This window comes from Furipterus horrens, unplaced genomic scaffold, assembly GCF_987537825.1.
Source record: "Furipterus horrens unplaced genomic scaffold, mFurHor1.1.pri manual_scaffold_4, whole genome shotgun sequence".
Classification (NCBI taxonomy): Eukaryota; Metazoa; Chordata; class Mammalia; order Chiroptera; family Furipteridae; genus Furipterus; species Furipterus horrens.
The window spans coordinates 139,459,806-139,483,285 of NW_028327174.1; the positions used below are offsets into that span (position 1 = coordinate 139,459,806).

At 37.3% G+C, this 23,480-nt stretch overlaps 1 protein-coding gene across 1 annotated transcript in view; it reads left to right on the forward strand.

Moving 5' to 3' along the window:
* BNC2 (basonuclin zinc finger protein 2) overlaps positions 1 to 23,480 on the forward strand; it is a 438,326-nt gene that overhangs the window by 172,994 nt on the left and 241,852 nt on the right. Inside the window, exon 3 of the mRNA XM_090274080.1 lies at positions 9,268 to 9,351. Within this exon, the coding sequence (XP_090130206.1) occupies positions 9,268 to 9,351 (84 nt within the window). The remainder of the gene's footprint in view (positions 1 to 9,267; positions 9,352 to 23,480) is intronic.

Here is a 23,480-nt window from a genome sequence, read left to right on the forward strand (position 1 = left end):
GAAGGAGGAGGAGAAGATAAAGCTGGAAAGACAGGGTAGAGCTAGGGTTTAGAGAGCCAGGAAGGAACTTGGATTGGTAGTTTTTACAGAACTCTAAACATCATGTAGGAGAATATGTTTGACAGTTGGAGGGGGTGGTATATGCCACTGGTTGGCAAGTGCAGAATGATCAAGTTGGGATGATCATTTGAGAGCTATGGTAGAAGTCTGAGCACGCTCTTGTTAGCAGTGATCTGGAAGGGGTATGGGGGTATTGCTGACGGGATTAAAAGGGAAGCATAGACAGGCTTTCAGAAATTACTTGGTTTGGGAAATCAGGAGAAGGCTCTTAATCAGGATCTATGGTTCTGAGTCTTTGTTAATGAGATTGGCATTGCAGAATACAGCAAGGTCAAGGGAGAGCTGTAGTAAACAAAGGGCAGTAATGAACCCATGTGCTTTGCTTGTTGACACCTGGAAATTTCTAGTTGGAGCTTGAAAATGTAGGACTAAAATTTATATGAGAGGTAAGGAATAGGGATTTGAGACTGTTGTCATATGGGTGACAGAAAAGGGGTATTTTATAGCATTTCTGATCATTAGGTAAGTCAGTGACATAAGTAGCTCTCTGTGAGGCTATTAACACCAAAACACCCCAAAAAGAAACATTATGTGTTTTATCATTTATAAAACATTCTCTTGGCTACTGATCTAGATTTAAGCTTCTGAAGCCACTAGATTTCAGGAGTAAAATATGTTCCTTTTGGAAAAAATACTTTATATGATCCCAAAGGAAAGTATAAGAGACTTCCTTTTATTTAACCTTCTCAGCATATCCTAAGACCTTCACTCAGAAGCAAAGAGATGCTATTGGTGGGAAAGATTGATACTCATTTTTTACCTGGTACAGAATACTGCAGCTTTTCATCTTCCCTAGATCTCACCCCAGTTGCTTTAGGATTGGGCAGATAACTTAGGAAGAGGGTGTGTGTTCTATAGAAATCAACTTCGTATGCTTTTGTAAATTTTGTCTTTGTTAGTCTGGGATCCTCAGCAGGCTTGGAGGGGGACTTGTACACATCACAGTATGACTTAGTTTGAGTAGGTAATGTTTTTACTGTATGGAACAGCAGGACTGAATCTGCCTTTCCATTTCCTTTCTTCTCTTAACATTTCTTGTGTTCCAACTTTGCATGCAGAGAAAACCATGTTGATTCACCATCTTCACCCCTGCTCTCCTGTTTATAGCAGTCAGAATTTCTCTGGTCAGTTGGTATGATATATGGCCTTCCTTCAGGCTCACTCTTCATGTCAAATGGGGCAAGGGGCTAGTCCAGAGGAACCTGCATCTCTAGCCAACCACTGTGCATTAAATCTAGTATTACATGCTCATTCTATTTCATCTCTTAAACCATGTATGAATACATAAACATTCTTTTAACCGTAACAGGTTTAATATACAGGTGGTTCAGTGGGCAACTCGAAATGTTGAGTTTTGGGGGGCTAATAGTTTTCATTGTCTGGCACATAACACATTCTTCTATTATATTTCATTCCTCAACCTCCCTTTTCTGCTTTCTTACATACATTTTTTTCCAATCACCGTTTTCTCGTCAGTGTGTTAAATTTAAGAAGGAAAAATGCCCCTTTTGATTAGTCTCATTTTGCATCTTTGATGAAGTAAGATCAAGTTAAGTGTACTTATTTTCTTCCAAAGTGAACTCCTTTCTAAAAACACGCCACCCCCTCAAGAAAAAAAAATGCATTGGCTTGGTGCTTATTATTTGATAGTAGTCTCTTTCCCCTCATTGAAAATAGTTAAACTCACCCTCATTCTTGATTGTGGTGGAAAACCAGGGAGAGAAGCTGAGTGGAGCAATCCCAGTGGTTAAGTTAAAGGTGACCTGGATCATTTCTAAGTGCTTTTAGTTTAAATGCTGAAGTTAACGTCTATCCCCAAATCGTTGCCTTCTAATATTTGCGGCATATTGTGGAGTGGCCATACCACTGCTGCTTAAGTGGCTTAGTCATTTTGACTTTCTTCTTTTCAGGGTCTCCTTTTCTGATATCCCTTCTCTTATCCACAGAGTGAGATTTTGTGAGATCCTGGATCTTATACCCTGGTTATGCTTCTTCCTTCTTTTGGTTTTTGTTGGGCTCGCTCTTCTAAAACTTAAGTTTTCATCTAGAGAAGTTTTGTTTTACCATTTCTTTTGGTTTTCTAATTTATTTAGGCTCGTGATTCTCAAACACCTAATCACTAAAAACAAGTGGCTGGACTCCACATCCAGGGGTTCTGTCACAGTAGGTCTTAGAACCTGCAAAATGCATTTCAAACAACTCCCTGGGTGATGCTGATAGTGTTCCTGGCCTGAAGAGTACACCTTGAACCACTGACCTAGACTTTTGGTTTTGTCTATCAGTTTAGTGTTTATTGTTATATTTCCCCAAAGGGTAGGATTTCTTCATATTTTATTTGCCCTTTCCAGTTTCCTGGAAGCTCCTTATTTTTCGTCCATAGGTCAAGCCACTAGCATGAAAGAGAACCTAGCAAATTACCTTATGTTTTAATTGTAAAGGGCTTGCCTGGGGTGTGAGTGGCGGAGTGTGGAATGTGACACAGCTCATGACTTCCCCAGTGAACACTGTAGCGGTCAGTCTCCCAGAGCCTAGATTATGAGATATATTTTTTAGTTTCCCTAATTGCTTATATTATTCCTTTGACATTTGAGGCTTGCTTCCCCCCCCACACACACACACCCCAGATTCTTTCCTTCACTGTCTCAGACATCTTAGTCCTCATGAGAGTGGGGTGCTGTGTTGCGGATGTCTGGGAAAGCATCATTTACCTATACTGTGCACTTACGGATGCTTAGATGACATGTGTCATCTCCTTCAACCTTGCCAACCCTGCACAATAATCACAGTTATCCCCACTTTACTAATGCAGGAAACAAGGTCCTGAATTGTAACTAACTGACCAAACTTTACAAGGTACTGCTCGAATTTAAACCGAGGTCTAACTCCAGAGCTGGTGCTTTTTTCATTTTACCTGCCTTTAGGATAATTGACAGTGAACCTTTAGGGCAGAAAAAATAGTTAACTTGGGCATATATAAGCATACTTGAAATTTTGCTTAATTGTTAGATTTGGCAGTATATGTGCTCCTAAGCCAGTGGTTCTCAACTTTCCTAATGCCACAACCCTTTAATACAGTTCCTCATGTTGTGGTGACCCTCAACCATAAAATTATTTTCGTTGCTACTTCATAACTGTAATTTTGCTACTGTTATGAATCGTAATGTAAATATCTGATATGCAGGATGTATTTTCACTGTTACAAATTGAACATAATTAAAGCATAGTGATTAATCACAAAAACCATATGTAATTACATATGTGTTTTCCGATGGTCTTAGGTGACCCCTGTGAAAGGGTTGTTCGACCCCCAAAGGGGTCGTGACCCACAGGTTGAGAACCTGTCCTGAGCGAACACCTGGAGTGTTCAGTTTCCAAAATATCGACTTAAAAGAATGATTGCAAACCAGTGGAAAATAATCTAACTGCTTTCTTTTCTTAATACAAAGCCCATCCATGGAACAGGTATAAACAACTTCATTTTCTTTAGTGCTAAAACTCCTGTAAAACAAGAGTTGGAGAAATAAATGGATTCTCTAATGGTAGGAGGCTTTTCTAGTAAAACACTAGTATAGTAGGGAGAGAACTTTGTCATAATTTCAGTTCTATCCAACTTATCAAATGTGGAGGAAGACAGTAGTGAAAGGCCCCAGTTTTCTTGCTTAAAAATAAAAAGGGTTCAGTGGAAATTATATTGCCCCTTACTTGTCTGATGTGGGAATTAATAAATATCTGTAAAGCCCTTTGAGCACTCTGGAAGGAAGATTCTATGTAATTTTAGCATTATTCATGGTCCACAAAGTTCCTCGGGGTATCACCAGAGAAGAGAGATTTTTTTACCTTTTACCCTACATTGCACAATAGAAAAACAAGGTATTTTTTGTTATTGTTTGTGGAGGTGAAAATCTCCTATAATTGTACCGGCAGAGGTTGCTCCTACCAAGGAGCCGAGGGCCCTGTTGTTTGGCAGCTCACTCAAGAGCACGTGCTCCTGAGGCGAAAAGAGTGAACCCCGATTAAACAGTCCTGGCTCCTGTGAGGATGTTGTGTCTCCCTCCCTCACCCCTTTGTGCCAGGTCATCTTCTACATGTGTCAACCAGTTCAGTAGTAGATTCATACATTTGACCCTTTCCTGTTCTCTTTTCTCATCCTGATCCTGTAGTTCATTGTTCTGGGATGACCCCAGAGGGGCCTGTCCGCTGTCCTCCTCAGTTCTATAATATCTCTCTCACACTTACTGTGTTCACGTTGATACAACCCTGTCTCATCTAGAGCCTCTGTAAGACTAAGCACAATTCTGGCCATTCCCTATTGGAAAATGGACACAAATACTGTTTTGCCTCACCAGTAGTGGTGACCAGTAAGCAGTATTTTCATTCTTAAGCTTTAGGTTCATATAGCTTGTCCTTCTGAGTGTTAGCCTGGGGTTCCATGGTTGAGAAAATTTAGGTCTGGAATGTTGTCTTTTAGTTAAATCCTAACCTTAAAAATTAGGATACGAGTTAACTGCACATCCAGCAACTCAGCTCACCTTCCCGTTTTTCAGTTGTTGCACTCATTTATGTTGTAGCAGTGTGTTTAGCATGCATCCTTGTCTTTACAGTGGTGGGTAATTAATTTAGTTCTTTCTCTGCTCTTTCTCACACAGGCTCCTGGCTAGCTTATTGTCAAATCCATTTCACTTAATGGCCTTCCTGAATTCTTCTCTGAGTAATCTTTTCTTTTGCTGCGTGGCATTGTCTACCCACTGACATGAGGCTGAAGTTCCATCAGTGTTTTTCTCTGGCGTGGAATGTGACAGAGCTTGCACCCAGCATTGTCCCTGACTTTTGACGGGGACTTGTTTTGGGTTTTCTTTTTCCCTTTATTTTTGAAAATCAGTTTTGTCTACCCATTCTGTTCCAAGTTCTTCTTGGGCTGAGATAGTTTCTCTCATCTCTTCACTGCTAGACTGAAGCCACCAAAACACATACACTTCAGAAGTGATCTGGGCTTGTGGCCAGCTTAACTAAAGAGACTTGAGCTGGCATAGAAGTCAGTTTGTTTATTTAGGCTGTGACTTTTATAGTGTCTGTCAGGCAAGTGCCTACCTGAATGTTTAATGTTTAAAAATTAAATTAAATTTCAAATGGACCCTGGTTGTGCAAGAAACATCTCTGTTTCTATAAGCCCTTCACAAGGTAACACATTTTATTGCGCAAGTTACCGTATCTGTGCCCCTTTCTCTCTGCCTCTGTCCCCTTCATTACACCTACCTTATACTTCCATTGTGCTTCAGATATTTTGAACGCTAGCTCCCATTTGCAATGTCGGGCTTTTCTTGTCTTCTTTTCAGAAATCTTGTCCCTAACAGTCTTTATGTGTGATCTCAGTAAACAAAGAACGTGTGTATGTGTGTGTGTGTAGGAAGCTTGCCATATTTCCTCCCTGCCCCACAGAAAATGTGTTTTCTGGAATCCCTTTTGACACTGAAGCGAATACCCACTGGCCCTCCCTTGCTGGATTCTCCTGAGAGGAGGAAGAGAGAGAGGCCTTTATGCTTGTTGTCATATCTTTTGTTTCTGCTGATTATACACAAAGTAAGTTGTAAATAGCTCTCTCACACACCATGATTCCTTTGAGGTATGTACAGGAGAGTAGACATGCACTCAGCTTCTGCTTACCCTGGGGATTCTAGAGGGTCCCTTTCAAGGCCTCTTATTTCCTGTTACAGCACCAGCAGAATGAAATTTAGATGAGTACTAGACAATTACCATCCCATAATGAAACCTGTGGCAGAATGTTTAGAAACATTAGCTGATCAATTTAGAACTTTCCTTTCTTTTTAACTTAAATGTTTTTGTTACTTTAAAAGCAAAATATGCAATGATTCAAAAAAGAATTTTAAAAGTTCCCTTAGTCTTACTTCTTTTCAGAGATAAAAATCACCGTGAATAATTTGCAAAAATCATTGGAGAACTTAGTTTTAAACTATGGCGTTGAAACACACACTGAACCACTAGCATGAGTAAAATGGATAAAATTGGAATTCCCCAAGTCAATTTAAATTTTATATGCCAGTGAAAACACTGGTTGGGTGAAAACAGTGGTTGGGTATGCACCATATTTGATTATCTTAGTTTAAAGTGGAGTAATAATAAAAATTTAGACAATTTATTTCTGCCTTTTCTGTCCGTCTTTTTGTTGTTTATCACTTTATAGCTAGCTGGTTAACAGCTCAGGCTTCTAAATCAAAAGGCCTAATTGTCTAGGTGGGCTGACTTAAAACTAATTAGGCTATCAACTTTTATATCCTTTGTATTTTCCTTGGTGTATTTTAATGAATTAGGAATTAGATATCACTTGTCTTTTCCTTAAATTTTTTTTCTCTCTGATAATAACACTTATTCTCCATGCGGGTGCAGGAGAATTGTTAGTGAACCCATCAATGAAACTGCAGTTTTGTTTGAATCTCAATTTCCTCATCTTTAAAATATGGGAGTCCATTTTTATGGACACTTAATGGATTTTTCTCTGCTCTGAAATTCTAGGTTCTAACTATGAGTGCTACCGACTTTCTTACTAATTCCTTTTTGTGATTTGGATCATTGAAACCTTATAGTAACCTGGCACAGTTTTCTTCAACTTATTCATAGAACTTACTGTTTTCTGTCAAACTGTATTTCTAAGTGTCTGAGGTGGTAACTGAGTGTAATTATACTTGTTTTAACTCTCTCCTTTCCTCTTGAGAGTGTTTATAAAATGCATTCCATGAGGGGAAAAAGGAACTAGAAACATAGTGTTTGTGACATGGTCAAATTTTAAGGTAAGTGGGAATTTGTTTTGTGTACATGAAATTAAGTATTGTTTGCACTTAATTTGCAATATATACAGTCTGGCTCATGGGTTCTGCTTTAATCAGTTAAGTAGTTGTAATTATTGAGGTTTCATAGGAAGCATTTTGGGGGGTTTCATTTTGATTCAGAATATTCTAAGATGAATTTTTCCCAATCTTTCTATCGCACCCTAGGGAAAATTACTGTTGCATGACTCATTAGTGCCCTTCCGTATGTCAACTGAGGGTTGGAATCAGCATTATTCTGTGTGACACAACACAAATGCTCAGTGTCTCTGCTCTTCTCCATGCCCCATTGCTTCCTCATTCCTCAAGTTAGAGGATAAAACCCCTTTCACATTGCTTGTGTTGTCCTAGACCAAACAGCAAGTAGTAGGTCTTGGTTTCTGGTAACAGCTTCTTCATTTCTTTTGTCATTTTTGTAATTTCTTTCATGTCAAACACCAAAAAAGACCTGTAGACTGGAAGCCACTAAATGCAACTATTGCACGTTTTTCATTAACTTCTTTGAAATATGCTTTCAGTCTTTCTTTCATTTTTTAAGTTAGGGCTGTGCCACTTTTTAGCATGTGGCTCTGACCTAGTCATTTACCTCCTCTAAGCTTCAGTGTTTTTTTTTTTTTTGTTTTGTTTTTTCATTTTTCAAATGCAGATGCTCATATCCCATAAGATTGTTGAAATGGAAAAAAAAAAAAGCCAGGTTTTTTCTGTATGTAAGGTGTCCATATGGTGAATGGCTCATTGCAAGTGCTCAGTAAAAGTGACCTCCCTCTCCTTTCCCTCTTGGGCTTCACTGGTGAAATTCCTGGGTAAAGAGTGGTTAATTTCAAAGACAAATGATATTCTGTCCATTTTGCCTTATGGACAGAGGCAGGAAGAAAGAATGAGAGACTTAAAAGAATAGGAGAGCTGAATTTAAAATATTTGAAGAATTGACTGACTGCTTCTTTAATTAATTATATTCATTAGTGAACTTGCAAAATAAAGCTTATTGACATTGTTTAAATTTGGAGAAGTGAACTGATTTGTGGGTCAGAAAGAGAGGGAAATACCTTCTAAAGCAGCACGCTTGGCTGAAAAATGATCTCTAAACAAAGAAAATTGGCACAGATGATCCTAATTGGAGTTTTAAAAAATGAAACAAAACACCAAAGGAAGGCTTTGATAGGTCAAGGACACAGGTGAGGTGAAGCTGATTGATAGATTGAGATTCTGATATATATAGATAGATTATGGTTAATGAAGATAGTATATGTTTGAAATTATTCAGTATTAGAGAAATTTTTTTAAAAGGAGAAAACAGGTGTAGATAAAATCTAAATCATTTTATCCTTATCTTAAAAAGTCTGAAGTAAAGTAAGCAAGTTATAGTAGGTAGTATTTCAGGATGAGATTGACTATTTATAATAAATAACTTTTTTTTTAATTTTCTTTTTATTATTGTCACTATTACAGATTTCCCCGTTCTTTCCCCTTCTCTTCTTTACCCAGCCCCCACTCGCCCCTTTCCCTGTGGCCATCACCACACTGTTGTCTGTGTCTGTGGCTTATGCATATGTGTTCTTTGGCTGATCCTTTTACCTTCTTTCAAAAGTAAGTTATCTATTCCATGGAGAGACTGGATGAAATAACTTACTTTTGAAAGGGAATTTTAGTGGCTTTCAATGTAGAATTCTAGAAACAGAAACATTCACTAAATTATAATTGTTTTATTGTTATCATTTTTATTATTAGAACAGACATAAATGTAACTTAATAATACGTAAATAAATAATAAATATTAGTAAATAACTCGCCTGTGCTATCCTGTACCAGGAACAGAAAAAATAAAGTTGAATAGACATTTTAAAAGTACAAAGGGACTTCAGGCATTATAGACGATAGTTTTCTTAATCCCCACATAAGAAAATTAAAAGATATAGGAAAAGATGTCACCAAATATCAAGCAGCCATTCTACTTCTTTATCTCTTTCCTTATTTCCTTCCTCCATGGCTTTCTACTTTTCTTCTTCTCTCCTCCTCTGTCTGCGGATAGTTAAGTGCCTACTTTGTGCTATGTGCTGTAGATACAAGGGGCAATAAAATTTATGTGGATCTTTTCTTCTTGGAATTTACCTTCTTGGTAGTTAATAAACTTGGATGTGTGCTCTTTACAATATGTTTGACCTACTAAGTGTCAAAATCCTGTGAAGCCACGACGACCTTTTTCAGAACTGCAGTTGGGATGCCCCTGCTTCTGCCTGGGTCAATGTGTTTGTGTGCAGTACTCGGCCTCCACGCCCAGCATCTCTCTAACTCAGCCGTATTCCCCCAGGTTCCAGTGGCATGTGCTGGCAGAGTGCTGGGTGCAGACTTCTGCCCAAACCTGGAGGAGCCAGACCAGAGGCTGGAAGTCCAGGTTGGAGTCTTACTGTTTTATCAGTTGGGGGTGGTGTGACAGAAACGGTGGTCCCTGAAGGCCATACAGGTGTATAAATGACATCACGAGATGGGGAGCCATTCAGACAAATGTAAAAGAGGGACCACTGTAGCATATGTGCAGCAAAATTTCTTTTCAGGATACATTGCTTATAACTGGAGATCATTCATTTATTTATCCAAGAAATAGTATATACTGCATTGGATAAGACCATGGTTTCTGAATGCTGGTTGCCCAGGTGACACAAGTTGCTGTGAGACCTTTGGCAAGTCACTCAGCCTAACTGAACTTTAGCTTTTTCATGCATAAAATGAAGATCTACCACACAAGGTGATTATGAGGATTAAATGTTCTAATGTACACCTACCAGTTAGCATAGGACCTGGCACGCAATAGGTACTCCAGGAATATTAGCTCTCAGTTTTTTAAAATCATGATAATAATGTACTAAGCACTGTGTGGGCATGGGGGATACATGGTGAACAAATCATGCTTCCTGCATTATGGTCTCCCAGCTCAGGAGAATGGAAGCCATTCAACGTGGCACTGTATTAGAAAAAATAGGACTCATTTAGTATCCTCCTTCTTCATGGATTGGGAGATATGTCCCCTGGTAAAATATTAAGTTTATTAGCAAAGTACATTTTTGTGAAAGTATTGACTTGGACTTCAGTTCATTTTGTGTGGTCTTGAGGTAATCAAAGCAGCTTGGTGTATTACAAATTAAAAAATATAAATATGACATCTTATCCAAACTAATGTCTCCACTTATCTGTACCTTTAATTATTTAAGGAATGTCTGTGCCAATGATGCAAAGATACAGGCTGAAGTTTCAATGTGGATGTCATTCCCTAACACGAGTCATAGTAATTTTCAGGACCTCTAATTGGCATTATTTTCTAAAATATTTAGACTTATGGGATGAGCACAGTGACTTCAATGTTAAAAATTTTTACTCATTCAGACACCCTGCATGAGAAAAGAGAATAGTTTTGAAAATTACTTCTTCATAGTGGGAGTGAAGATAGAAGTAGTGGTAGGAGAAGGTTTCAGTTTTTATGGTACTGAAGGGTACACCATCTCTTGCACACCTGCTCTTGGACTTGGGAAGACCATCTGAGCTCTTCAGTGTCACAAGCTGGTACTATGGCCATGATACAAAGAAAAGCAGGTGTGACACCTATGAGACATGATCATGTACTTCCCAGTTGCAGAAAGTTAACAGCTTGTGTGTGACACCTAAGTGCAGAGTGATGGAAGACTTGTTGTGGGGAATAGTCTGATCCTTGACCTCTTTGGGTAGGACAATTGATGGTCTTCAAACATATCACCTGGAATGGTCTGTCATGGGTGGCTGTTGGATAATTTGTTTTTGAACATTGAGTTGTGGTACAAAGAGCAATGGGTTTTGCAGATGTGAGTGTGTGAAATAAAACTGAAAGAGAACAGTGGAGCCCATTATTGTAACATACCAAGGGAGAAAATGTGTATTTACAAGTTTAAGTGAAACTCTGGTTATAGGTAAACAGATTGTAGAGTTGACAGTTCAGCATGAGCCTTGCAAGGAAGACCACACTCCTGGGCATGGAAATGAAAGTGCTCATTTAATTGGATTCCTCCTCTTGCAACACCATTTTGGCAAACTGAGTGGAAAGGTTGAATCTGTCAAAAGATAGTCAACTATGGTGAATTGGTGAATTAACTGGAACCTACTTGAATCACTTCTTTTTTTCCTCTTCCTTTTTAAATATAGCTCCCATACATTTAATAATATCTAGTTCATATCCATACTTTGTCAGTCATAATAAACTTGATACTTAATATGCTCTTCACTGGCTAACAATTCCAGGAGTAGTTTTTAGCTTGGAGTCCTTTCATTCTTGCCATAGAATGTAGTTTGGTATTTGGCCCCCCCTCCCCCACCCTGTGCAGAATGAACCATTTCTTATTTTTTAGTCCAATTCTACACTCCATGGAACTCACTATAGGACTTGCCAGGGTCATCAGAGTCATTTATTTTTCCCACTTGAATCTCAGGCTTTCCCCCAGGACCAGGCATTATATCTGCCAGAGGATTTGCTGTTTGGCCTCTTGAGAAATTCTGAGCATAACCTCTTGGGCACCTTGATTTAGGAGCAACAGTTTGTGTATATTTTTTCATAGGAAGGATGTTCATTGAGACACACAGTACTTACATATGGTCTACTTTTATATTCATGAGTTTTCATGACTGGTGGAGTAGCTTCATGTTCTTACCTGTTTCCTTTTAACCCTTTGCCTTTATCCCTAAATTTTCAGTTGGTTTGGCAATGTTAGTGTTTAATAATCCCAAGATTCCTACCTCTCATGAATAAACCTTTGGTTTTGAATGATTATAATCCTTGAAGTCTGTGTCTGACTCGAGTTTTGCAAGGGCAACAGCTCTTTTTTTTGTGTTAATATGCTTGATTTAGAAAAGAAGCTGGAAATCAAGACTTTGATTCACTGTCTAATTTTGTTGATTTTCCTTAGTGGCTTTTGAAGTAGATATGAAACTACTTTCTTCAGCTGAGGAGGTTAACTGATGTGTAGTTGCTAAAAATTGTGTTCTTATATAATTATTTTCTAGGAAATGGTTATTCTAGTTTAGACTCCCTTAATTACTATTAAATATTTTATTTTTAATCAGAGAAAAGTTACTTTTTTATTCTAACTGTACCTAATCATGTATTAAGTTGTTACTGTAGGCCCAGCTCATTTCCTTTGTTGGTTGGGAATTCAAGATGTGGGGTTTGACTTGATATTTTTTACCACTAAAGTGCTTATAAAATTAGAGTAAATAATGAACCAATATTTCAGTACCAGATTAGACCCAATTTACTGTGATGTTTCATAAACCACAGACTCCTTTCTTATATGAATGCGTGAAGGATCACTTTTTTTTTCCAGACATACCGGGGTGCAAGTGTAAATTTCCATAAAATTTAAATGAGGTGCTTCCTGTAATTAATGAACAATTGTGGCTGCTCTCTAGTCTGCATTGTAATTAACCGTGATCAGGCTTGTTTAGTGATGACACTGTTCCTGTAATAATTTGACAAGCTACTGTGAATTTGCCAGGTTATTAAACAACCTGCAGCATTCACTTACGGAATCGCCGGGATGAGCTTGGCGGCTGCTGCTAGTTAAACGCAGCATAAGGGTGAACCAAAAGCTGCCCATTGAAGTCTATAGATCTCATGAACGGATTTAAAATTCTATGATTTTGGAGAAGTTAATTAATTTTGTGTGGGGTATCTTGAAAAATTTTCATTACATGATAAACTGACTGAGGCAAACCTGGTCATTTTAGAAAATTTTTTATATTGTTATCACCAGTGTGGACTAAACAGAATCTGAGATTTTCCCTTCCCTCACTATAAATAGGTATAATTATTTTTTTAAAAAAACAACAAACAGTTTCCTCCCTAGTTTCATTCACGACATTCCTCAAATATAAGTTCTTTTTTTTAAAAGTGTGTTAGAAATAACAGATGACCTTGTGCTAAACACAGTCATGTCACAGGTAGAATGAGTGATGTAAATGGACTGGTAGACTTATGTCCGTGGTCACTAGTTGCACCCGCCTTCCCCAGCCCCCTTCAGGTTAAGAACTGTTCAAAACGTTACTGTCTAGTTACTGTGGTGTCTTTCATTCAGATTCTGTTTATTGACTAAACCACAAGGATTCCTGCCCAAAGTACCAGGCGGTCTATGCTTGACTGATTTTGATTTTCTAACATCAGCCCTGGGGTTTATTTGAAAAATGTACATATACTGCAGCTTTAACAAGTCAAGTGACTGCATGTTTTTGACTGTGGAGTAGTAGAGTATATCTGAAGATCATTAAATGTAGTGGGGATAAGGAGGGGTGGAGAATAAGTGTAGTAGTCATTGTACCCCATTGCAGTGTGTGTGTGACACATGGTTTTTGTCTTTTCATCTTCTCCAAGAGCCAGAAAGTTTCCTGCCGTTCTCTTTCCAGCTATTGACAAATGATTGCCAGATGTGAGATCTTTGCAGTGCTCTTTCCCTCAGCAAACCTGCAGCGATGGGATATTTGATTCTCCCTTGCCCATTTCATCTCCTTTCCACATCTGCCAGGGACACACAAGCAATACATCCCTACATGAGAGTTTAAAGTTTATTCAGCTCCTTTTTTGCCTTCGATAAAGTGTTTGGAGACAACAGAATGAGGTCCATATGAGTCTATCCCAACTTCTCTATGAAATTAGTTGTTTATTTTACTTATCTACCTCTCAGTAATTGAATATTTCATTTTAGTTTTGGTCCATGGAAAGTGTGATGCAACTCCAGGAGTGCTAAGAGTTTCCTATTGTTGTCTGCTTGCTGCAAGTATGCCATCAACACAACTTCTCTCTGATCCCACAATTCTGATAAAAACTAGGCTGTTTGTTTCATAGGACTTCTTAGGAAAGTAATTTTAATAAACAGCTGTCAAAATACTAAGTGTAGCATGTCTGGTAAAATTCAGTAGTCATTTAAGATTAAAACAGCCATCTGTGAGGGGGAAATTCAACTTGTTTGGCTTGATTAGTTTACCTTGTGTTTGTGTCCATTGTCAAAGTTGAAATGGATGAAATCCTAGTTGTAATCCCAACTAGCTTATAAAAGAGAAAGTACACTGAGTTTTGGAGGCATCTGAAATTAGCCTGTGTGGGCCACACACATAATCACTACCATGCACAGAAGCCTTTTGTATCTGCTTAGAATCTGTATTGATACTGATTTTTTTCTCATCTCAGTTTAAAAATATTTTCCAAAATGTTCTTATAGTTCATGTTCATACTATAGGGTGGGCTGACACAGGTGGCCTTTCAGTTTTCCTATTACACATTTTGGCAAACGAAAAGGCCCCTTATTCCCTGAATAAGATCAGCATTTTAATTTTTTTTAACTTTTAAAAAATAATCCATAAAATGTCTGCCACATGTTCACTAGTCGATGGAAATGTTTTCCAAAATAGAGCTATAATATCGGATTCTTACTGTAAAAGTGTTAGTGTGTTTATTTCTGATACTCTCTTAGCTACCTGTGATTATGCAAATTTGTTATTTTTTTGGTGAAATTCAAATGACATATAAAGTGCTGTTTCTGAATTTCTATACTCAAGATTAAGAATTTTTTTTTGTTAAGAAAAGAAATGGGTTTGCCCATTTTAGGATAAAAAAGGAGAAGTGTGAAGTCTGTTTAAAAAAAAAATCAACAGACAACAGCAAACAACACCTAAGAGGAACAAAAACAAAAAGCCAACACTCCTGAAAAGAATAAATCCTACTAAGCCTAAGAAAAAGAGGTAATTGAGACTCATCAAGATGTATACATGAAATGTGCGCAACTTTTTGTGTATCAGTTATATTATAACCTCAGGAAAGCGTAAAGAGGAAAAGGGGGTAAAACTGTTATACAACACTTTAGCAACTTATGATAAACAGTTTGCTATTGGAAGTGTCTATTGAATATTAGAGGAAAATTATAGTTGAGTATGTAGACAGTGATAAACTGTTCATATTGTTCACTATCAAAAACATGATAATCAAGATTAATGTGGTAAGTTTAAACAACACCCCCCCCCCAAAAAAAAAAAACCAAAATCAACAAAGGATTCCTGTGGAGAGGTTTATATTTTGATTGTCCTTTGACATTCCCCAAGGACAGATGCCTTGCTAGGCACCTTAGTGGGTGCCAATGGCTGGGAAGGTGGAGGTGAAGAATTCTTTCATAAAACAACAAGGTTAGGAACTCTGTGGCAGGAGCCAAGTTCCTCTGAGTTTAGATCACTTCACATGATTTGCCCTCATTAATGCATTTGCTGGTTTCTCATGCCTTCGTTTTTCCTCAACATGGTTACTGTGGGAGGCAGAGAGGTGCTAAGCAATGGAGGTGTCATCCGGCCCGAGTACCTAGGGAACGTCCTTCAGAGGACAACTTGTCACCAGCCGTCAAAGAAGAGAGTGGCTTTGTGGTCTCTGAACATCTGGCAGTGCTGCACAGGAAGCTGAGGGGGTGTCATTAATTGTGATGAAATAATTTAAACCATCAGGAATAAATGAGGCTGTTAAGCTAAGTTCAGATTCCATTTGCCATGCACATGTGTCTAGCAGCCTGTGTGCAGTTAAAAAAAAAATTGAATTATATTAGCTCATGAGTAGAAGTGAAACAGATACTGTAAATGAAACAAGTTGCTGTGTAGTGATGACATCGTGTTGAAGCACTTCACAGAGTTACAGTTTGTAGGATCAATATATTGAAAGTGGTACATTATTTAATTAATTTTTATATAAAAGAATTCATATGGTATTGAGGGATTATAGTAAGGATCAAGTGGTTTATTGAAGCACAAAGAGGATGAGTAGGTGGATTGGTAGAAAGAAGCCATCAGATCAAGGCGGGCTGAATGGGGTTCTTAGCTTGCCAAGCCAGGTTGAATGGATGCACAGCTTACCTTTCTATTGAATCTGGCTTGGATACAATATTTGGTGCCATTGCTCTGCATACAGTACATACTCTAGGCTAGAGGAAAATTTCTTTCTGATGAGCAACTTTGGATGTCCTTTTGAGAGTGTGTGACACTTTGGACATATCTATGTTGTTTTGTTGTGAATAAAAACAACTATTTGGGGTGATAGATTACTACTCGTGCAAATGAACATATTTTTAAGGCTTTGCACAATCAGTGAAGATGGATTTCAGATGTAATTTTCAGGTGCTGTGAAACGAGGCAGCCCTGATTTCTTTACAAAGGAAAGACTGTCGGGTTTGGAATGTCGGGACATCTCTGAGGTTTTCAGCACTAAACTGAGCATGGTGTGTAGGTTCCAAAGTACATTTCTAAAATAAGTCATTCCTTTTACACATAAGCAAAGTTTTCAGACTTGAACTTTTATTGAAAAATAAACATGGGAATTTGAAAAATAAAATGAGACTGCTTAGGTACAGAAAGCATTTTTTAAAAACCACGGGAGAGGTAATCCCTCTGTCAGAGAGAAGCGATGGTCCAGAGCTCTGGCAAGCCTTGGACAAGAGCCATTTTACTGCAAACCTGATCTTACTTTCCTTGGTCAGTCCTCTCTCTGCCTCACGGCTGTTCTTTCTTTCCTGTTGTGTTTCTCCTTCTTTTCCTTCTTCTTTTGCTTTGCCTTCTCTATTTTCTCTTTCCCTTTCCTTATTCTTACTTTTGATTTTTATCCTTTTACGAGGTCTGTCCAGAAAAAGTCCAGCCCTGTGAATATAATGAGAATGGTTAGTGCCACATTGCAGTAACCTGGAAGCCAGAGAGAGTGGACTGGAATGCGCATGTATAAACAGTGATGACTTCACTGTACCTAGTCAGTGGGAGTGGTAGACACCATTGATGAGCATGTGTATTGTGTGGCCATTGCATTCATCAGAGTTTGCATCAAGCTTGAACATTACTCTTCGGAAACCATTCAGATGATTCGGGAGACTTTTGGGGATGATTGCAGCACAAGTAAGAGTGTGGCACGAATGCTTCAAAGATGGTCAAGAATCGGTTGAAAGTGACCCACATACTGGAAGGCTTGCAACAAGCAGAACACTTGAGAATGTTGAACTTGTATGGGCTGCAATCAATAAAGATTGACAATTTACAGTACAAGAACTAGAAGCTGATCTGGGGATTCCAAAAACTACTGTGTTTGAGATTTTGCTGCAGATCTTGGCATGAAACACATGGTGGCAAAATATGTTCCATGGCTTCTGCTATCAGAACAGAAGGAACATGGTGCTGCAGTTGCTAATGACTTTTTTCAAAGCACTACCAACGAACCAGATTTTCTCAAAAAGGTCATAACTGAAGCTGAATCATGGGTGTATGGCTATGATCCAGGAATTGAGGCTCAGTCATCCCAGTGAAAGTTGCCTGTTTCTCCACACCCGAAGAAGTCACAGCAAGATCAAGACCATGTTAACTGTTTTGTTTTGTTTTTTTTTTGATTGGGAAGGTGTTGTCCATCACAAATACACCTCTCTAGGCCAAAAAAATAATAAGGATTACTACCTCAACGTTCCTTGTCAGTTGAAAGATGCAATAGGACAAAAACGGCTGTAACTATAGGCAACTGGTGATTGACAGCTTCATCACAACAACGCGCCTGATTATACATCATGTCTTATACAGTTTTTTGGTGAAACATCAGATCACCCAAGTGAGTCAGCCCCTGTAGAGCCCAGATTTGGTGCCCCATGACTTACTGCTTTTCCCAAAGCTAAAATCACCTTCAAAAAGGAAGAGATTTCGTACCGTCTATGAGATTCAGGAAAATACAATGGGGCAGCTGATGGAGATTCCAACAAAGGATTTTGCAGAGTGTTTTGAACAGTGGAAGAGGTGCTAGGAGGACGTGTGAGGTCCCAAGGTGCCTAGTTTGAAGGGGACATTGTCCCGTGTACAATGTTTTTTGTATCTTGTATCTTCTTCAATAAATGTCTATTTTTCATATTACATGGCTGGATACTTTCTGGACAAACCTCATATATTTGATTTTACAACCTATTTTCACTCCCCATCCTCTATAGACATGAATTACAATTCTGTTTTCATTTGTAGTCTTAGTTTTTCTGTTACTTGTTAAAAGATTGATATTCACAGTTACTTAAATTGTAAGAGAAAATTTAAGTTGCATTTTTACATAAACTTGTGAGACCACTGGTGGGTATTTCTAAGGAAAGTGAATGAACATTGATTAATTTTTTAAAAAAGGAATTCAGAATGCTCACTAAATTATTCTTTTCTCTGGACTCTTGAATGGAACTGTTATTGATGAAAGCCAAAAATTTGTGGCTCCAAGTCACTATCCTCCTTTTTTACTCTGATCTAGAAGGAAAACATTCTTGAGTTTCCTGACTTTTAACTTGCTTAAAGTCTAATAGAGTAACCAGTAGTTAGGATATTACTCCTGTGTGTTTTGTTCCTTGGATTTTATTTTAATTAATGAAATAGAATAGGAAGACTTGAATTTTTCAGGTCTATCTTTTTGGCATTGTTGGAGGGATTGAAAGATATAAACTGAGTAAAAGGCACTGTGCCTAACAAATAGCTAATAGTGAATGCATTATTGTTACTATTTAGTTTCTAGTGGTTAAGCAGATAAAAGATAGTAAGAAATTTTTTTCCTGAAAATTTCATAGATCTTAACTATTTAAGTATTATCTACCTTTAAATATTTTATCATTCCCCCCTTCCCCCAAGGATAAGGAATCCAAGGTAAACATAGAAAAATTTGAAAATATATCTTTGTGCTTTTTTTTTTTTTCTTTAGTTGGAAGAAATCACTGCATTCTGTAGTGTTTTCATTTGTTTATCAGAACAAGACAATGATAGAACACTAAGTAATTGCTTGAAGTTTTCTTTTGCAAGTATGTTAAATACTTTCAGATAAAAAGTAGTTTCATGAACTTAAGATTTTTTTCCCCATTTTCAAATTTGAGTGGAACGTGGACTGTACACCCCTATATTTTTTCAGGACCTTTTGGATTCCTACACTGTTGTTACCATTACTCTCTAAGCTTAAGTAGCATTACATTACTAGATTCTGTATTTTGAGTTCTACATTTCAGGTATATTATGGATTAAATAAGCCTTGGTTGAATGGCTTGAGAATTTAACTACATTCTGCATTCTCTCCCAATACCACTTTGTATAAGAGAATATTATTTAGATTTCAGATTGCCAATTTGACATAAACTGTTCATGTTGGGAGCTATCAGTATTAATATAAGAAATGTTGAATAAGATGCTTATTTGTACTTCATCTGAGTTCCTCAGTCCTAGGGCTTCCTAAAAGCTTCATAGAAGGAGAAAGAAAAGATAGGAAAACAAGAAGTATTTTAATTCTTGGCTGGAATAGAATTATGTGTTTGTGTGGGAGTGTGTGTTCATGTATATGGATTTTGTATTTTGTATATACATACAATGTATATCTTATTACATATAAATCCATAATTTTATGTTTACAAGGATAGTGATATTCTATTTGAAAATTTTATTGGAGTTAGTCATAATGAATAATTTACATGTAGTGGAACATGTAGTCCACCTACATCCACCTAAAAGAGGAAGAAAAAACTTCTGTTAGGGTAGTTAATGGAATCTCAATTTGTGAGATTTCATTAGACTTTTCTTTAGACTCAGTATTTTTTTTGAATCGTTTAAAAGGTTTTATTTATTTTAATTTATTTTTTTGATTTATTTATTGTTTTTCTATTACAGTTTTCCCACTTTTTCCCCCATTGCTCCCCCCACCCCAGCCTGCCCCTTCTCCCACAGTCAATCCCCACCCCGTTGTCCATGTCCATGGCTCATTTATACTAGTAACTTGATTAGACCCTTCCTCTATTTACCCCCTTTTCTTCCTCTCCACCTCCCTGCTGGTAACTGTTAGTCTGCTCCTTGTTTACAGGCCTCTGGACTGATGATTTCTTCTTTATTTCTTTGCCGACCTTCCCTGTAGTTTCGATTTTCTGGATTTTCTGGGTTATTTTTTAGTTTTGAAGTGGTTGTAAATTCCTTCTTAGTTGTGAGGAGACGCAGTGTGTGTATTTATGCCTCCGTCTTCTCGTTTTAAAATTTAAACCTAGAAATTATCTGATGTTATATAATTGAATGTCTTCATTGTACAGATTTGGAAACCGAGGCCCAGAAATTTTAAAAGACAACGCAAAATTATACAGTTAGTAAAGCATTCTTCATTTCTGATGTGTTCAAAGCCCTTACGATGTTATTTACTTGTTTTTATTCCTTTAGAGTTTATAAATATATAACAGCGTTCTAAATTTCTTTTTGTCACAGAAAATTATTTAACTCAGTGTGTCCTTTGGTTCTGTATGATCATAGTGGACACAAATAAAAGAATGCAAAGAGGCTACATTTTTAGGTACCACAGTAGTGATCTTAACAGGTTCCCTCATGAAAACAGCAGATCCTTCCATCTAATGCAGGAAATGTACTAACTTCATGCTAAGAAATTAAATGTTTGGGTCTGGCTCTGTTTTTCTTTTTTCCTTATATCTTGTAGTGTCAGTTAGTATAGAATTTAGGTGATGGACAAAAGCTGTGGTAATTCTTCAACATTGAGAAGTGCAAGTAGTTCCATCTAAATAATCCCTGCTTCAGAAGGGAAGTGCCGTTACTGCCATCTGAAGAATGAAATGACCCAAGAATATGAAAGTGTTACTCTTTAACGTTCAGTACATGCCAGTGGAGTCTGATGGAGCCTAGAAGCAGCCCAAGTCTCTTGAAATCATTGTTAATATAAAAAGCATCTTTAAGTGCCTTTTTGGGTATGGTTCTGTGTATGCTTCCTATAAAAAGACAGAGCTGAATAGACAGGGTCTCTGTCTTCTAGGAGTTTATAATCAAAAACAGATAATATACTTGACATCTGTTATGGTATAAAGGTCCTCCTGGAAATAAACGTTGATCAAATACATAAATAAAAGTTTTATATCAAAGACAAAGAAAACTCTTTTTTATTTGCCTGATTACATAAGTAAACAGACATCCTTATCCTCACACTGAAGCTATCCACGGAAGTTGTAAACTGGAATAATCCTGCCACCAGGATATTCCTTTATGTGATTATTTTTAAAGGGTTTTCAAAGAGTATTGGCATTATTGTGATGTCATTGATAGTTTATTGTAAGTGTGTCTGTATTCAGTAGAGATGTTATTTTTATCTTTCTGGTTCAGGAATTTGGATGAGTTGAATTTTCCTCCCTCTATGGAGTTTTTCCATCTAAAACTCTTAACTGGTGGTATTTGCTATTGTAAACCAGCATCGTGGAGTGTACTTTCAAAAAGCCCCTTATGTTAGTAGAATTAATATTTTAAAATTTGGAGCTCACTCCTCACCCACATCACTAGAGATTGCACGCAAACAAATGTAGGAAGTTTAAGACTGGTGCTGTAATGAGATGAATTTACATATCCAAAAGGTTTTGAGGGGGATATTGGTAAAAAGAGGTAAGGTCACAACTTCGGAATAGACAGATCTGGTTGTAAGTTTGAGTACCACTATACTAAAATTAAACATATAAATGTTGGCAGAGGAAGGTAGGTATTGAGTTTGATAAAATATTTTCTTTCTGCATGCTTCAACTTTAATGCAAGGTATTTTAACAGTCACTTTATTTTTGAAGTGTAGGGGAACTAAAACAGCAACATTGGGAAGTCTAAACATGAACCCGTCTCAAAGTTCAAGACATTAAAAAAAAAGCTATCCCCACCTCAGTGTAGGTAGGTGTCTGTCTGTGTAAATTAAAGCATGTGGATGCATAAATTAATTAGAACGGTCACTGATATGAATCAGACTTATTTGGTACACGGATGAAATGAGCATTGTTTATAAGATTATCTTGTTATTTAATCTCGTCTATATAAACCTGGCTGGTTAGCATTATGAAGTAATAATACAATTAATGTGATGATGGTATACTTTTTCTTGGTACAGGCCTGATCTTGCAGGCCTTTCTAACTGGGATTTGTATATATAGAAGACCATAGAACTGGAAATTTTAATTAGCAAGAATGTAAGAATGGTCCTCTTCTTCCCCTCCAATTGTGTTGTAGTTTTTTTTTTTAATCTCAGAATGTTTCCTGGGATAGTTCATTCTTTTTAAACCACTCATTTGCTGACCCCAGAAGAAAGAACTGCCTTCAGATATTTTCTCAAAACTGTGCGAAGTTCATTATGAGAGCTACCTGCTGTTTTCCAACTCTACTCTGTTGTGTTAGTGGGTCTCAAATAAAGAGAAAATTTTACTTATAAATGAAGCCATTAGGAATTTCTTGAATAAACAAAGTCTTTCTCTTTGATGTGCAAAGGAATTTTGTTTATAACGGTTAGTCATGTAAGTCCATGTCTAACACATGCAAGGACATTCGTTATCTTTTGTATGAAATAGAAAGCACTCCTGTCAGAGAGCAGAATGAAGAAACACTTTAAAAAATGAGACAATCCTAGTGCAAAGGAAATTTGTTAGTGACATTATTTAATAGTTGATTCAGAACTTTGCTTGGTGTTTTTTGCTCTTATTACTTTCTCATCCCCATCTTCTTGACTCCATAAAGTTGGTTTCCTTTTTTTTTTAGATTTTATTTATTCTTAGAGAAAGGGGAAAGGAGGAAGAGAAACATTCATGTGCAAGAGAGACATTGATTGGTTGCCTCTTGTGCGCCACCAACCGGGGCTACAACCCAGGCATGTGCCCTGACCTGAAATCAAACCAGTGACCTTTCGGTTTGAGGGAGGACGCCCAGCCCACTGAGCCACACCATTCAGAGCGAAGTTGATTTCTCTGTGTCTGAAAAGGAAAACTTTTGCTTTCAGGAAATTAAATTAAACGTATGATTGTTATTGGTCTTGGTCTCAGGTTGCTTAACTACTTCATAACATTCTTTTAATCTATAACAGAATTCGACAGTGGTGCTCAATAATTTAAGGAATTGAAGGAAAAAATGTCACAGGTAATTCCCTCTTGATTTACTTTTATGAATGGTGCCTGATGACTGGTATATATTGTTCCTACTTAATCTCATCTAGAGAGTGGATTTAGAACAGTGCCCTTTTAGGATTATACACAGAGCAGCTATGAATATGTAGAGTAAAATCTTAATTGTGATTTCATTTTGCCCTGAATGATTAGATATTTTTATTACCACTGGTGTACATCAATGTTAAACATTTCCAAATTGACAAATCACATATTTGAATATATTATTTTAAAGGTTTTGTCTCACAGTTATAGGTGCACCTCAGGTCTCCATTTCAACAGTGATTACCTAATGATGCCATAGCAACATACCTGGCTGTTAGCAAAATATGTATTATTATTTCTGTGGTTTTGTGAATCAGTAAAGTATTTCAGACCAATCACCTATGAATGATTTGTTCAGTTGGCTTAATGAGAAAAATTGTGGCATAAGACAACCTAACAATATGTGTAAGGGTACATTTTCACTGTTACACTTGGCTCTCTTCTGAATTATGCAGCTTGGATTTTCAATCATTGTTGAACTATGCAGATAAAAGTTTGGGTCTGTTTTCTG